General features: G+C 43.6%; 3 protein-coding genes across 4 annotated transcripts in view; 1 reads left to right on the top strand and 2 right to left on the bottom strand.

Moving 5' to 3' along the window:
• The window catches only part of wtip (WT1 interacting protein), a 31,074-nt gene extending 25,570 nt beyond the window's left edge, over positions 1-5,504 (bottom strand). For both annotated transcript variants that reach the window (XM_023953647.1, XM_023953648.1), the window contains exon 1: positions 2,648-5,504. In XM_023953647.1, the coding sequence (XP_023809415.1) occupies positions 2,648-4,109 (1,462 nt within the window). In that variant the 5' untranslated portion in view covers positions 4,110-5,504. The remainder of the gene's footprint in view (positions 1-2,647) is intronic.
• Positions 5,505-5,682: 178 nt separating this feature from the next.
• Positions 5,683-8,206, bottom strand: sdr42e1 (short chain dehydrogenase/reductase family 42E, member 1). The gene is made up of 3 exons (XM_004067497.3): positions 8,077-8,206; positions 7,149-7,225; positions 5,683-6,918 (listed from the first exon to the last, which is right to left on the bottom strand). The coding sequence occupies exons 2-3, from the start codon at positions 7,208-7,210 to the stop codon at positions 5,826-5,828; spliced, it is 1,155 nt and encodes a 384-aa protein (XP_004067545.1). The 5' UTR covers positions 7,211-7,225; positions 8,077-8,206; the 3' UTR covers positions 5,683-5,825.
• A 564-nt stretch (positions 8,207-8,770) lies between these two features.
• On the top strand, positions 8,771-13,468 carry LOC101157683 (arylamine N-acetyltransferase, pineal gland isozyme NAT-10-like). The gene is made up of 2 exons (XM_011493687.3): positions 8,771-8,900; positions 11,891-13,468. The coding sequence occupies exons 1-2, from the start codon at positions 8,885-8,887 to the stop codon at positions 12,766-12,768; spliced, it is 894 nt and encodes a 297-aa protein (XP_011491989.1). The 5' UTR covers positions 8,771-8,884; the 3' UTR covers positions 12,769-13,468.
• Positions 13,469-14,527: the final 1,059 nt, after the last annotated feature.

Here is a 14,527-nt window from a genome sequence, read left to right as displayed (position 1 = left end):
GCTATCTGACCAAAACAGCATGGTCGTTTTTCTTTTCTCTTTTAGACATTTTAAAGAAACTGAATGTGGCAAATGTACAAAAAAGTGGACTTAAAATGAGGGGGAAAAAAAGACAACCTGTTATTTCTGAAGACACCTTCCGAACAGCTGGAGCTATGATGAGAGATGAGAAAAGAGCTTCTTGACTGCTTAAAGGCAAAATATTAAAAAAACAGACATTGCTCAAGATTTCTGTAGAGTTTTGTGGAAATGTGCGTGTCGGTTTCTGCAATGTCCTTCAGCTTTTGCACAGATCATTCACAGCAAGGACAAAAAAAATGTGGAATGACAACAGCTGGCAGATTGGAATAAAAAAATATAGTAGTAGATAGGAGTCCTACAGCTCTTTTCCTTCTCCTGTGTGTTTAATGGATTTGTATGACCTCGTCCTGGCTTGGTTTGATTTTACGTTCATGTCTTAAGCAAAACCTAAGCAGCTCCTGCTGTGACTTGCTGGCTCTCACAACGAAACTGAAACAAATGATTTATTCATACAGCTACACTGATTCCCCTTCACATCTCTATTCCCTTCTGGTTGCAGTTACTTAAGAAACGACACGACATGTGTTGGCAAGACTTTCAAGATTTTATGCATCAACTTGTAAACAACGAGCATGAATGTGCTTTCTTTCCACACATGCTGTAAATCTTCCCGTGTCTCTGAAGAGGGGATGTGGTTACGGTTTAGGAGGAAATCGGGGGGAAAGCTCTGAAGCCGTCTTCGTTAGTCATTAAAGCAGGATGCAGGATTTCTGATGTGCTCGTGTCAAAACATGTCCATGGAGGGGGCAGGACACGAGAAAAAAAATTAAGCAACATCCCTGGATGCTCATGCATCTACTCCAAGCTTGAATAGTCAGGTAACAGGAAATCACATTTAGATTTCTTTTTATGTATTCGTATAAACTTTTATCAACTCTAGAAAGGATATGTAATGTAGAAGATGAAGTTGAGAATGACCCTGATCTAGTAGTTGATAAAGTAAGATATGTGAGACATAATCATAAGTTCCTTGGAAGCAGTCTTTGTGCCTGCACCATTAAGCCTGCTGAGTTAAAAGGAGCTGTGCAGCCCCATGCATAAAACTTTAACCACCGCCGTGATTGATTTTCTTACAGCTCAGAATCCAAAACTCTGCTGACACATCAGCGCCTGCAGTCATAGAAAAACCCTGATTTCTTTGAACAAACAGGCCGATGGTCCTGCAGCTCTGCAACTGCCACTGGGTTCTGGAGGCTTGAAATGAGTCCCTCAGCTGCAGCAGGCAGACTGTGGGATGTTGTCAGCATGTGTGTCAGACATGTGCATGACTACTGCCATTATAATTCAGGGCAGGTGATCAGATTTGACCCCCACCAACCATGTCTGGCCCGCCAGCCAGGATCGTGTGCCAAGTGTCTGGTGTTGCCCGACTCCCCACTGACTGGTTAATGAAGGGCTTTGCGGGGGAGTGAGGGCGGGGTGATGGTGGCGGAGAGGAGGAACAGCAAAAGGGGTGGGGAGGACCCTCACTTCACCGCTTCAATTGCAAGCCTGTATCGGGCCAGCTGTTGATTCACAGTTCTTTTGCCACCACAACAAACAGAGGCCACACAAGAGCCGTCCGGCAGCGCGGGGCAGGCAGTGTGGGACACTGGCAGGCTTTCCTGGGCCCCCCAAAAGAAGCCCCGGCTATCAATTTCTGCACTGTCGCTACGGAAACAGAGCTGTCTCTATTGGGATTCGAGTGAGAAGCGTCTGACTGCATTCTTCTGTCTCCCCCCCCCTTCCATTCTCTCTCCATTTCTATCTATTACCACCTCCATTATCTCTCCTGCCCCCCACCCTCCTGTTATCCATCCTCGTCCTTTCACCTGCTCCTCTGCAGAAGCAGCTGCAAAAGAAGCCACTGTTTTTTTCCCCCTGCACGCTTTCCTAAGCACGCCAAGTGTCAAAGTCTTCCCAACAATCCTTCGCTTTCTGCAGTTTGGGTCGCTCTCAGTGTGACGCCCACACCCCTGTAGTAACTCCAACCGCGAACCTCACCACAACCCAAACTCCATTTTCAACCACCCGGCTCCAACTGACCGAAGGGTGTGTGTTCTGCCAGAACAGAGGCCTCCATTCAGCTCCATGCTGAGCTCTCTGCAAATGTTAACTCTGCCAGGACATTAGCAGCACACTGCAGAGCCCCTGTTATCAGCCAGAGAGGGACCTGTTACTGTGATGCTCCATCAAGGAAGCTGAAAAGGCCTTGGAAATGGAAAAAAAGTTACTAAAAAAAAGGAAAGAAATCAAAATGCAGCAGTCCTCCTGTCTTAACTTATAGTTAGTGTTAGTAGATTGTGGATTTAATTAAATTCACTAAAGAATTAGGAATGATTTTCACTAAGATACCCTTTTGGGATGAGTGGCTTAGCTGGTGGGAAGTTTCTACATCAATTTGAACATCAATTAGGATCTGAAAACAGTTTATTTACAAAAAAAGCTGAAAAATGTTTGAGTAGTGTGTTCCTGCAACTTTCATTCTGCAAAGCAAAGTACTTAAATGAGAGTAGATTTGGTTATGGTGATGCCAAAGTACAGATTTAAACTATTAAGACAAGTTGCCTCAAATGTGAGAACCTACCAAAATATTCCTTTTTCATGTGCATCTCTAACTCCTTCTCCAGCTCCAGGGTGAGCGCCTCCAGCCGCCTCTCTGCCTGGCTCGGTCCGCTCTCCCGGTTGGGGGTCACCTGGTAGGGTAACTTAAACCTCTGTGCGGGTGAGGCCGTTTTAGAGGACACGCCAAAGTTAAAGGAGGACGGGGAGCCACTGGTGGTTATCTCCGGGATCCCCACCGGCTGCGCCGTCTGCAGCTGCGGTTCAGGCACCGGCTGCAGATGGATGCGGCTCTGGGTTCCGTTCGAATCCCCGAATTCCTGCAGCAGGGTGTCCTCGTGCAAGCTGGTCCCGAGCATGGATGATCTGGGGGAGGGCAGCTGCAGGTCCGGGTAGGCGCTCATCGAGCCCCGGGAGCTGCGGGAGCTCCTGGAGCTGTGGCTGGAGATGCTGGAGCGCGGGCTGAGCGCGCAGTTGGCGCCGGTGCCCGCTCTCCCGTCCTGGCTGCAGATGCTGGAGCGCGGACTCGCCAGCGGCTCCAGGTCCGGGTTGCCCACGGGTCCGTACCGCGAGTCGGAGTAACTGGACCTCGGGCTGGTGGTGAAGGAGTACTGGCTGGCCGTGCTGGACCTGGGGCTGGTGTGCCGCTGGTCGTAGCCCATGCTGATGCCGCTGGTGCGGTTGCTGCTGGGCTTGCTGCAGCAGTCGCAGCTGTTGAGGCTGGCCCGGGGGCTGGAGTGCTTGCTCGTGTCGCTGGCCGTGCTTGCATAGCTGGATCGGGGGCTGACGACGCTGTTGCCCTCGCTGTGAACCAAGCTGGACCTGGGGCTGGTGTACCGGTCCTGACCCAGCACCACCAGGCTGGCGCGCGGGCTGCTGATGCTCGACCGCGGGCTGGCGTGCTTGCTCTGCTCCTGGGAGGACAGAGAGGACGCCAGGCTGGAGCGGGGGCTGGCGGCGTTGTACCTGCCGTCGTGGCTGCTGGTAATGCAGACGCTGTTGCACCTGTTGCCGGGCAGAGGCACCGCTTTGTTGAGGGGCACGCCGTCGAACGTGGAGCCGGTGCTGTACCGGTGGCCCTGCACCTCCAGAGAGTACCGCCGGTGCCGGTCGGACGTGCCGGTGTAACAGGGCAGGGCCACTTCGGACTTGCTGTAGCAGCTCTCCTCGCTGTACACCGCTTCTCTCTGGGGGGTGCAGAAGTCCACAGGCACGGTCCGAGCGCAGCTCACCGGGCGCACCGGAGCCGCGTTGTACACTTTATTCCCCGCCGTGAAATTCTCCAGCGTGTGATGCTGCTGGTGGAGCACAGAGGTGCCATTCATCGGCTTAGTCTGAAGCTCCGCCGGAGCGGAAAAGTCCAAATCGGGATTTATCACCAAGTTTCTCCGCGCACTGTACATCCCATCATTAAATGAGTCGTACAAGGAAAGATCCTCCATCAGTGCCGCGGCCCGGAGTCCCAGGTCTTCCTGATAATGCTCCATGTTGCGCGAGAAACAAGTTCCAGAGTGCTCTGCGCTCCGAGAGCCAAACTAGCGAGCTCCGCGGCGCACTAATTGCATTTCACATGGAAATCAAAACAAAAACGCCGCCGCTCGTTTACGCAAAACCGCCAGCGTGTCCACGACCCTCCGCCGCCAGCCGCATCGCCTTCTTCCGCTTTCCCCGCTCCGCCAAGAAAATAAAACTCTTTCTCACACTTTCAGTCGACAGGGAGACGTTTGTCAACTTCAGTTTTTGTTAAGTTGAAAGGTCTTTACAGTCAATGGCGCGCTGCGCGGAGGAATTTCCCCTCGTTGGTTTTCCGTCGAGGTTTCTCCCACGACCGCTTTGCTTTAAACCACTGCAGGTTGGATAATTACAGAACCCCTAAATAAGACTTTGGTGGAAATGTGAGACCGCTGCACGCAGGAAAACCCGAGGAAAACGCCGTTTTACGCAGGGGACTCGTTTGCCTGAAAGGAATGCGGGGAGGAAGACGGGATGCGCTGCGCCTCTCTGGAATGTGGTTAATGCTGCAGAGAAACAATGATTGCGACCAACTCAGCAAGGGGCTACCGGCTCTGAAGAGAATAGTTTGGAGAGAAGGGGATGTCTGCATTCATCCCGGGCGGACTAAAAATGCCCCTCAAAGCAGCCCCTCACCTGGTCCGACTCCTTCCGCAGCAGCAGCAAACTGGCTGCACCTTAACTCATTTGAGTTCAACTCAATTATGCAACATAGAAAAAAAAACTATTAAACGTGCGAGGTTTTGGGTTGTAAAAAAAAATATATATATACAAAAAGAAGAAACGTTCGCTCATTTAAAGTCTTTATTGCAAAGGAAAAAAAGTTCTGATTCAATAAATGGATAAAACAGTGCTAACAGGCATTTTTCTCCTTAATTGATAGAATTAGATGTTCAACAATTTAACAATTACAAAGTGAATATGAACACACATTTCAGTTTATTTCCTTTATCTGTTAAACTTGGTCCCACCTATTGGTCAAATCTTTGCCCCCCTGAATTTGATCCCAGGATGCTGGAAGACGAGATTTGTAAACCAATTATTGGACTTCAACACAACAAATAAAATAAACTTAAATGTTGCATTCCAGATGAAAAAAAGTCTGTTAAAGGCATTTTCTTATGATGGAGGACATATATAAAGAAAAAATAAGATTAAATTTGTGTTTCTGATTATTTCTTTATTCAAATTGCTGTGAATCAGGAGCAGACGAAAGAATCAGATTAAAAAAAGATCGTGTTTGTAAAAGAAACTACAATCGGCAGAGATCAAGCTCCCTGCTCTGCTCCATTCTGATGCATTCACTTGCACACAGATCAATGAACATCTTTGTCTTCCTTGTCTGAGCTGGCATCTGGCTCAAAACTGTATGATTGGATTGCTCCGATATTGTTCGCCATTTTTTGTTCCATGGCTAATGTTAGCTTGGGGCTGTAAGCTAGCGTAAAGTGTAAACACATGGATGATGGGAAATTAGGGAAAGTTTACTCCGCACCAACAGTTCCGCCCACAGATTTCTAAAGAACTCCTGTCGCTCTGCAGAAACTGTTTTTTTTTTTTTTGGCTAAAAATGGCATCATCATAATTAAAAGACTTCTGGCAACACTTTTAAAATAAATCTAAAAATGACTTAAGTGGGACTTTAATGGGTTTGTGTTGATAGTGAATGTATGATCCACCACTTCTACCATCTACCAAACAACTGGCAGAAAGGAGAGAGCCACGACAACAATGGCAGAAAATAAGACGATGTCACGTAATCTGCTGATGAAGGTCCTGGAACTTTTCCTCCCATGGCCTCTGCTTCGGAACCACTCCACCACCCCGTCCAAGGTGTACTCCTGCGGCTCGTAGCTGAGCTCCTCTTTGGCCTTTGCCATGCTGAAGTAGTGTGTCACGCCCGTTTTGTAAACCTCTGTGCGCGTCAGCAGGGGCTGGAAGTTGTAGAAGGGTCCGATGAGGTGGTGAATCATTTCTGTGAGGAAGGCAAACAGGTATACCAAAGAGATGGGGAGGCGCAGCGTAGGGAACGGATAGCCCAAACCCTCTACTAGAGGTCGGAAAAATTCAAAGTTGTTGACGGGCCGCCCATCTGAGATGAAGTAGGCCTGGCCTGCGGAGCGGTGCTGCTTCTCCGGGGTCAAAGCCTCCGCAGCTAACACGTGTGCTGAAACCAGGTTGTCCACATGGACGAACTCCACCAGGCTGTGAGGACTTCCATAAACAAACCTGAAGACCCCCCTTTCTATGTAGCCAACAATTCTGGGCAAGTGTCTCTGCTCTCCAGGCCCGTAGATCCCTGCCGGCCGCAGAGCGCAGGTCCTAAGCAGCCCGGACCCCTCTTTCAGCACTGTCCCGTTGGCCTTCAGTACCGCCATCTCAGCCAGAGACTTGGTTCTGGAGTAGTGGTCGGGGTGCAGATGTAGAGGTAAATAGGGGAGGCTCTCATCCCCGTTCTCTATCACTTGCCCTCCAAACACCACGTTGAAGGTGCTGGTGTAAACCAGCCTGGACACTCCATGTTCAACGCAAGCCCTCAGGATGTTTTGTGTGCCTTGAACATTGACCGCCTCGATCAGCTGCTTGTTCAGTTGCTCTCGACCGGACATGCCATAAGAGGCGAGGTGGAACACGCAGTCCATTCCAGATACGGCCTTCTCCACCTGCGCATATTCACGCACGTCGCCCTGCATGAACGAGAAGCCTTCAGGCAACTCTCGGCTCGGGCAGACGGAATCAAACAAATGGACTTTGGCCCCCTTTTTATGCAAAGACTGAGCGAGACTGCAAAAAAAATAGAGTGCAGGAGAAACCCACAAAAATGTTAAATAAAAACATGACCTAAAATATGTGAATTATAACCTTTAACTATTTAGTAGCAAAAGTTATGAAGCTCTAAAAACGAATACACACATAACTGGTGCTACACTGCCTCCTTGTGGCCATACAGAACACAAGGCAGGTGTCTACCAAACCCTGGTGGAAAAATGATCAGAAAGTGAAGATGTTCTTACCGAAAACCAAAATAGCCACATCCTCCAGTTACTAAATACATTTTCTGGTGAGTGTTTTCCATAATGACTCAGGATACCTGTTTAAGGAAAAACAAACATCAGCAATATACCAGAACAGCCAGGAAATAAAAAGATTTTTTTTTAAATTACATTAAAGATAATCTCTCAATTTCACAAGAATACAAGTTTTCTTCAAGGTAGATAGCACATAACGGACTATTTTCCAACATTAACTACAATATTAGGCTTCAGCTTTGATTTTCTATTTTTTACATGAAATGTTAACTGCACGATCTTTAAAACTGTTGCACTGTTTGCACATCTCGCTTCTTTAGTTTTGGATCAGCTTGGAGGTTCTGCTCGTAGCAGACTGACACAACACAACAACATTGAATGACCTGCAACGACTGCTAGTTGAGGAATGAGATGCCATCTGGTTTGTGGCCAAGTGGGTGACCACCAAGAAGCAACAGGCTGCTGTGGTTCTTCAGCACTAATGCAGCTTCTGGCTGCTTTACCAGCCCAAATAACTTATTTTATTAAATTTCAACTATTCCAAACACCAAACAAAAGCTACCAGCAATATGAGCGCAACACACAAACTCAACTTTGCTGCTCATCTCCCATTGTTTTAATGTTGCAAATTGTTGGAATTAGAGAGACAACATTAAATTTTAAGAACATTTTACTTTGTACCTAATATTTTTAATGTAGGATAACCATGATTAAAAAGGTTTTCCTATTGGAGATGTGATGAATTTTCCTGCAAAAGAAGAAGCAGCTACCACTTACATGAACTATCAGTCCATCAGCGTAATGCATAAAATAAAGACACTCTACTGTGCATCACTGCGTGTCACATCATAACTGCTAGAACATGCACTGCTTTTTAAGTTTATAGGTAGTTCAGTTAATCAGAAGCTCCTACCTTTTCATAAGCCAGTTGTAAAAGAGAAGAATATTATCCACTTATTAACTCAGGAACTCCCAGGTGATCTTCTCAGAAAGAGCACAAATCCCACTTCCGGGTAACGTGCTCGTCGGTTTCGACAGGAAATGATGTCAAAGTCTTGTCAGAATTCAAAATAATGCAAACTGAATGACTCAGTTTCTTTTAAACTCGAAAAAAAATCAATTTTAGCGATTAAAAACTAATTAACACTTGAAATGTTACATTTACTTCATATATATAGCAAACAGCACTGATACTTCATTTACAAACACCTGTGAAATGCTCTTGTTTAGAAAGGCAAAACCGGAAGTTAAAATAATGATTTACAATTTCCGTTTCATAAAATAAAAATTCAAAGTAAAATGTACAGAAATGTACTCCATTTAGTAATAACAATCCTAACCATATAAATATTGCGTATTTAAATTGAATTTACAAATCTGTCAAATCGAGTCTAGATTGTTCATTCCATACAACTCTTTATTGCACATTCTGTAATGTAGTAGGTAAACATATGATGAAAGCCGTTAGAAGTGGTATGTTTTACTGAATAAAAAGTTTGATGCGTAAAAAAACGTATTATAATTATCTTGCTCTGATAATGACTGCAAAGCTGTTCTCGTTTTAACACAATCGCACATGTAGGACAACTTTTCTCGATTGCAATGACAGTTCCACTGATAGCGCCTCTAGCGGTGAAACTGGAAGTTGACAAAAAGTTGAAGTTGCATAAGTGGCTGCGGCGTGAGAAGATATTTCACCCGTGAACTCTGAACTGCAGGTTATGTTTCAGTCTAAAGGTAAGAGCAGACAGTATTACCTCACAGTGCCAGTTTGTCATCATGGATCGATGAAGATAATTGCGAAACATTATGAGATGTGCGGATCTGTGGTCTACGGAAGACGAAAACGGCCATTTCTACTCCTATTTCTTTAATTTTTCCAGTTCTTTTTTTCAAGATAAAGACGTGATAACTCATTAGGACGTGTTATATTACTAGAACTAGGTGGTCGATTGCGAGTGCAAATACCCTTTTCTTTTTTATTCAATGCATGTGGGAAAGTTTCGTGCAGAGGCTCTAATATGCTACAAGAAAAAAAAAAACATTTCAAAAAGTATAAAGCTCTTTTTGTTTAGGAAAAAACGTTTTACCTGGAAAAAGTAAAATTGTGTTTTTTTAAATACGTTCTTATGACATTTTTCTCATGATGGAGGACATATAAAAAGGAAATAAAGCTTAAATTTGCAATTTTGAGTATTTCTTTATGAAAATCACTGTGAATCAGGAGTAGACGAAAAAAGGCAGTTGGTAAAAGTTTGTAGGTGTAATGTAGAACCTACAGTGGCAGGGCACAAGCTCCCTGCTCCACTCCATTCTGATACATCCATCCATTTGTGGACAAATAGATTCAAGTACATCTTTGTTTTCCTCGTCCGAGCTTTCATCTGGCTCTAAACCACAAACACAAGGCGCGAGAGCATAAAAGTTTTCATTTCTTAAAATACATTTTTTAAATTTTTTATTATTTATGTGTAGCTGCTGTTGTAATTGTCCAATGTTTGCAAGTCTTATGTGTGTATGCAGACAAATTGTTGTCGTCAAACCATCAGTTGGATGCAAGGCTGTGTGCAGCCTTTTCTTTGTAAAATGTTACACATGTGTTACATGTTCTTTCTAGCTCAGTTTTATGTTATTTTTCTTTATTCACTTGGACAGCTTGATCCTTCTTTAATTGAGTTATGTGGGTTTTAATAAGCGGACAAAATTCAAAAGGATTTATGCTAGAGTAACAAGCAAACATATGTTTTCTATGCAACTGTAATTGGCACTTTAAAAAGTTATAATAAATAAATAAGTGAGTTTAACACCCCTGCTCTAAACTGTACTGCATGGCTCTAATATTGCTTGCCATTTTCGCTGCTGCAAGCAAGCAGGACAGAGTGAAAACAAGGGATGATGGGAAGCCCAAGTGTCGAAATCCCCTTGGGAAAGACACTGAACCTCACCTTGCCACCAGTGTGTGAATGTGTGTGTGCAAGGGTGAATGGGACTGTGACTTGGAGCACTTTGGGCCTTCGAAAGAGGGTAGAAAAGCACTATTTAAGTATACGCCATTTACCATTTACCATATTCCACTCCACAAGTCAGAGGTGAAATTCCAATGAGCAACTTCAGAAACTATGTTCTAGCAAACAACATTTCTTTCTATTTGGGCAAAAAACTGCAGAATCATAATTAAAAGACCAAAATAAATCCATTTAAAATCACTAGAAAGAGGATAAGTGTGGGTCTTTGAAGCTCTTAGTAAGATATAAGCTGTGAACACAGGACATAGAGACAAGATGCTTAGTCTATTGGAACAGTGAGTCTTCGTTAAAACCCAATTACTAAAATTGTTTGGCCACTCCTCTTTAAGAAGCTCTACTACTATCCACTTGTTATCTGTATTAATGCCATCTGTTTGAACTGGTTATCTGTAGTAAAGACACCTGTCCAGACATTTAAACAGTCAGACTGCAACCTCTCCACCATGACCACAGAGCTTTCAAAGGACACCAGGGACGAGATGGTAGACTCAAATAAAACTGGAATCAAAAAGTCTATAAATAGGCAAGTAGCTTGATGAGAGACGATCAACTGTTGGAGAAATGTTTAGGAAATGGAAGAAACACAAGATCACTGACCATCTCCATCCACCGGGAGCTCCATGCAAGATCTCACCTGGCTGGGTGTAGATCATGTTGAGAATGATGATTAAACGGCACAGAACGACACAAGTGAGCTGATCAATGACCTGAAGAGAACTGGGACCACAGTGACAAATGTTACTGTTTGTAACACACAACACCATCATGGATTCAGATCTCGCAGAGCTCCAAGACCCCCCTGCTTAAGTCAGCACTTGTCCAGATTCGTCTAAAATTTGCCAGAAACTATGTGGATGATCCAGAAGAGGATTGGGAGAAGGTCATATGATCAGATGAGACCAAAATGGAACTCTTTGGTACAACATTTGCCATGTTTGGTGGGAGAAAAGAAAATTCTCATACCCTCTGTGAAGCACGGGGGTGGGAACATCATGCTGCTTTTCTGCAAATAGGACAAGGTGACTGATCTGTATGAAGGAAAAGATGGACCGTGTCCTGTACGGTGACATTTTAGGGCAAAAACCTTCTTCCACCAGTGAGACCATTGAGGATGAAAACGTGGCTGGATCTCAAAACATGACAACAATCCAAACACGTCGCCCGGGTAACAGAGGAGTGGTTATGTAAAAAGCCTTTTACTTTCTGGAGGGGATTAGCCAGTATCAAAGGTCTCAATCTGCAATCACTGTGTAAAGTGTTGAAAGTCTCTGTTGCCACAAAACATGACAGATCTTAAGAAGATCTGCATGGAAGAATAGGCCAACAGTGCAAACCTGGTGAAGATCTGCAGAAAACCTTTGACCTCTGTCAAAAACAACAAGGGCTACATTACAAAGTGTTCAGGTGTACTTTTTTTACTGACCAAAAGAAATTACCGCACCATTATACAAAGAAATTCTTAAAAAAATCATACACCGACATTTCTTTTTGTTAACATTCTGTCTCTCACAGATGAACTTTACAGACCTCTTCTTTTTAAGTGGGACAACTTTTGGAATGTGTTACTGTTCAATCCCTTTTGCTTCGTTGTAAGGCTTTAACCTATTTTGTCTCTTAAAGATGGAAATAAAGCACATATAGAAGACGTTTTGTAGCCCACTGTGTGAAACCTAAAGTTGTGTGCTAACATGTCTTTCTCAGGTGAGATGAAGTTGGAGGAGTATTTCCAGAGGATTGACTTTCGTGGGTCTCGTGACAAAGCAGATCTTGCAACGCTGAAGGCGATCCACAAGCTGCACGTCATGTCGATCCCGTTCGAAAACCTCAGCATTCACTGCGGCGAGCGGAACATCATGGACCTGCCGATCATTTTCAATAAGCTGGTGAGGAGCAAACGTGGAGGCTGGTGCCTTGAGAACAACTACCTGTTTGGATGGGTGCTGAGGGAAATGGGCTTCAACACCACTATGCTGAGCTCCAGAGTTTTTAATAGTATTCATGGTGACTTTGGCCCCTATGATTCTCATTTAATTAACAAAGTCATCATTGATGGGAAGGCTTATATAGGGGATGTAAGTTTTGGGGTATCGTGCCAGGTGTGGGAGCCGTTGGAGCTCATCTCTGAGAAGGACCAACCTCAGGCGGCGGGTGCTTTTCGCCTCATCGACAAGGGTAACATGTGGGTGCTGGAGAAGACGTGTCACAAACCCAAAATTCTTAATCCAGACTTTGCCGGATCAAGTTTGGTCAACAGGAAGGAGAGGAAGACAGTCTACTGCTTCACATTGGAGCCTCGTGACGTGGAATATTTTCTGGATGTAAACGACAGACTCCAGAAAGACCCCGCCTGCCTGTTCACCAACAAATCCATCTGCTCCCTGCAGACCCCATCAGGGTTCCGAGTTCTGATGGGATGGACCTTCAGCGAAGTCACCTACAGGCCTGAGGAGGGAGTCGACGTCATAGACATGAGGGACGTACCTGATGATGAGATAGAAACCCTTCTGAGGGAACGCTTCCGTGTTGAGCTCTCCAACAAACTGAAGCCGGTGAACAACAGATCATTTTACACACTCTGAAACAAAATCCTTCCTTTGTAAACACGAACTCTGAGCTCAATAATATGAGAGTTTTAAAGCAAAAAAGCATAAAATCATAGAGCACATGTTTTTATAGTATTTCCCTAGTAGTACTCTAGGCAAAACACAAAAACTAATTAAATCAGTATTTTGGTGTAGGGACAATCCTAAATAGGTTTGCATGTTTTTACTAAATTAAAGTGTTTAAATGTAATTTATTAAATTTTATTTAATTTGTTCGTTTCCTTTCAAGATTTTTTTTAGTCTGTTAAAAACAAAACTGTCAGTATTGAGTCACTTGACGCCTGAAGTTACTTTTAGCTATGAAAAGAAACACCTTTTGGTTGTTTTTTAAGTAGATGCTCCATTAAGGTCATTTTGGAGCTGAAGTGGTTTGATGCATATTTGCATCAATAGATGTTAAAGAGTTAAACAGGTTTTTTTGTAAATGTTGTTTTCATCTTAAATTAATCACAATTTAACGCACATATTAGAGTAAAATCATCCTTTTCCTTTCATGTGTAGTTTTCTGTAGCAAATAAAAATTCTTTGGACTGACAGCAAATAACTGGTTTTGTTTTGTTTTCTGTCTATATTAAAAAGCTAATGACACAATAAATATATTGTCCACCATTTTTTCTGAATGTCTGGTTTTTGTTCAACTGAACAGTTTTAGAATAAAGTTATTTTACTAATCGTTTCAGTGCGTTTGGTATTTTGTTAAAATTATGTGTGCTCTTTATTCTCTATTCAAAATTTCCAGATCATTTTGAATTTTACTTCCTTATTTTTAAATTGCTGCGCAAAGTCAAAACTATCCGATGAGTAAATTCTAAAATAAACACGATTTCCTAATGAAAAGCTGGAAGTAAACCTGTTCATTCATGCCTGAATTTATTTCCAAATATATAAAAATAAGTATTCTTCAGTCTTTTTTACTTTCAAGGCTATGCTTTTCTGGCTTAAGTGCTACATTGTGAATCAGCAACATAAAGGGAAAGTGGCCCGGTGGGGCAGTGGCTTGCCTCAGAGCAAGAAGTCCCTGGTTCTGGGTCCTTTTGTGGATGTGCCCTTCTCGTGCATGTTTGCTTTTTTACTCTGGCTTTCTCCCAAAAACAGGCTTCATAGATTAATTGATGGCTCTAAATTGTCTCTAGTTGTGTGTGATTGTGTGGCCCCATGACAGACCTGCAACCTGTCCAGGGTACACCCCGCCTTCCCCAAAGACTAGCCAGGAGGGGCTTGCCTTGTGGCCTCAAAAGAGTTACAGCGGGTTAAGACGATGGATGTATGACGTGAAGGGGTTAAGACCTCGATGTGTATCTTTGTTTATGCCACAAGAGGGACATTTAGGGAACCAAATAACTATTCAGATTGAAATCTGTTGCCCACGACTACAAAAAAGTGTTAAATATGTGCAGATTATTCATAATCACAGTTTTAAACATAAAATAAACATATTTTCAATTATCTTTTAGAGCTCTAGAGTGGGCTCACTTCAAGTTTGGATCCATTGAATCACTGGATGCATAAAACTCTTTAGTCTCCTTGAGGAAAATGTATTTATAAACCAGCAAAGACATCTTTCACTACAGCTAAAAACAAGTGTGTAAATATGGAATATATCTGTTTAATTTTAATATTCATACTGACTCATTTTGTTCACAGCGTTTTTGTGTTCACAAAAGAAGTGTACGATTTTCATTCTCTGACTGACAACATAAGAGATCTCATAAATATTCCAATAATTAGTCTGAGG

Source organism: Oryzias latipes, chromosome 3, assembly GCF_002234675.1.
Source record: "Oryzias latipes chromosome 3, ASM223467v1".
In the NCBI taxonomy this organism is placed as follows: Eukaryota; Metazoa; Chordata; class Actinopteri; order Beloniformes; family Adrianichthyidae; genus Oryzias; species Oryzias latipes.
Note: the sequence above shows the minus strand (reverse complement) of the source record. Positions and strands in the feature narration are given on the sequence as shown.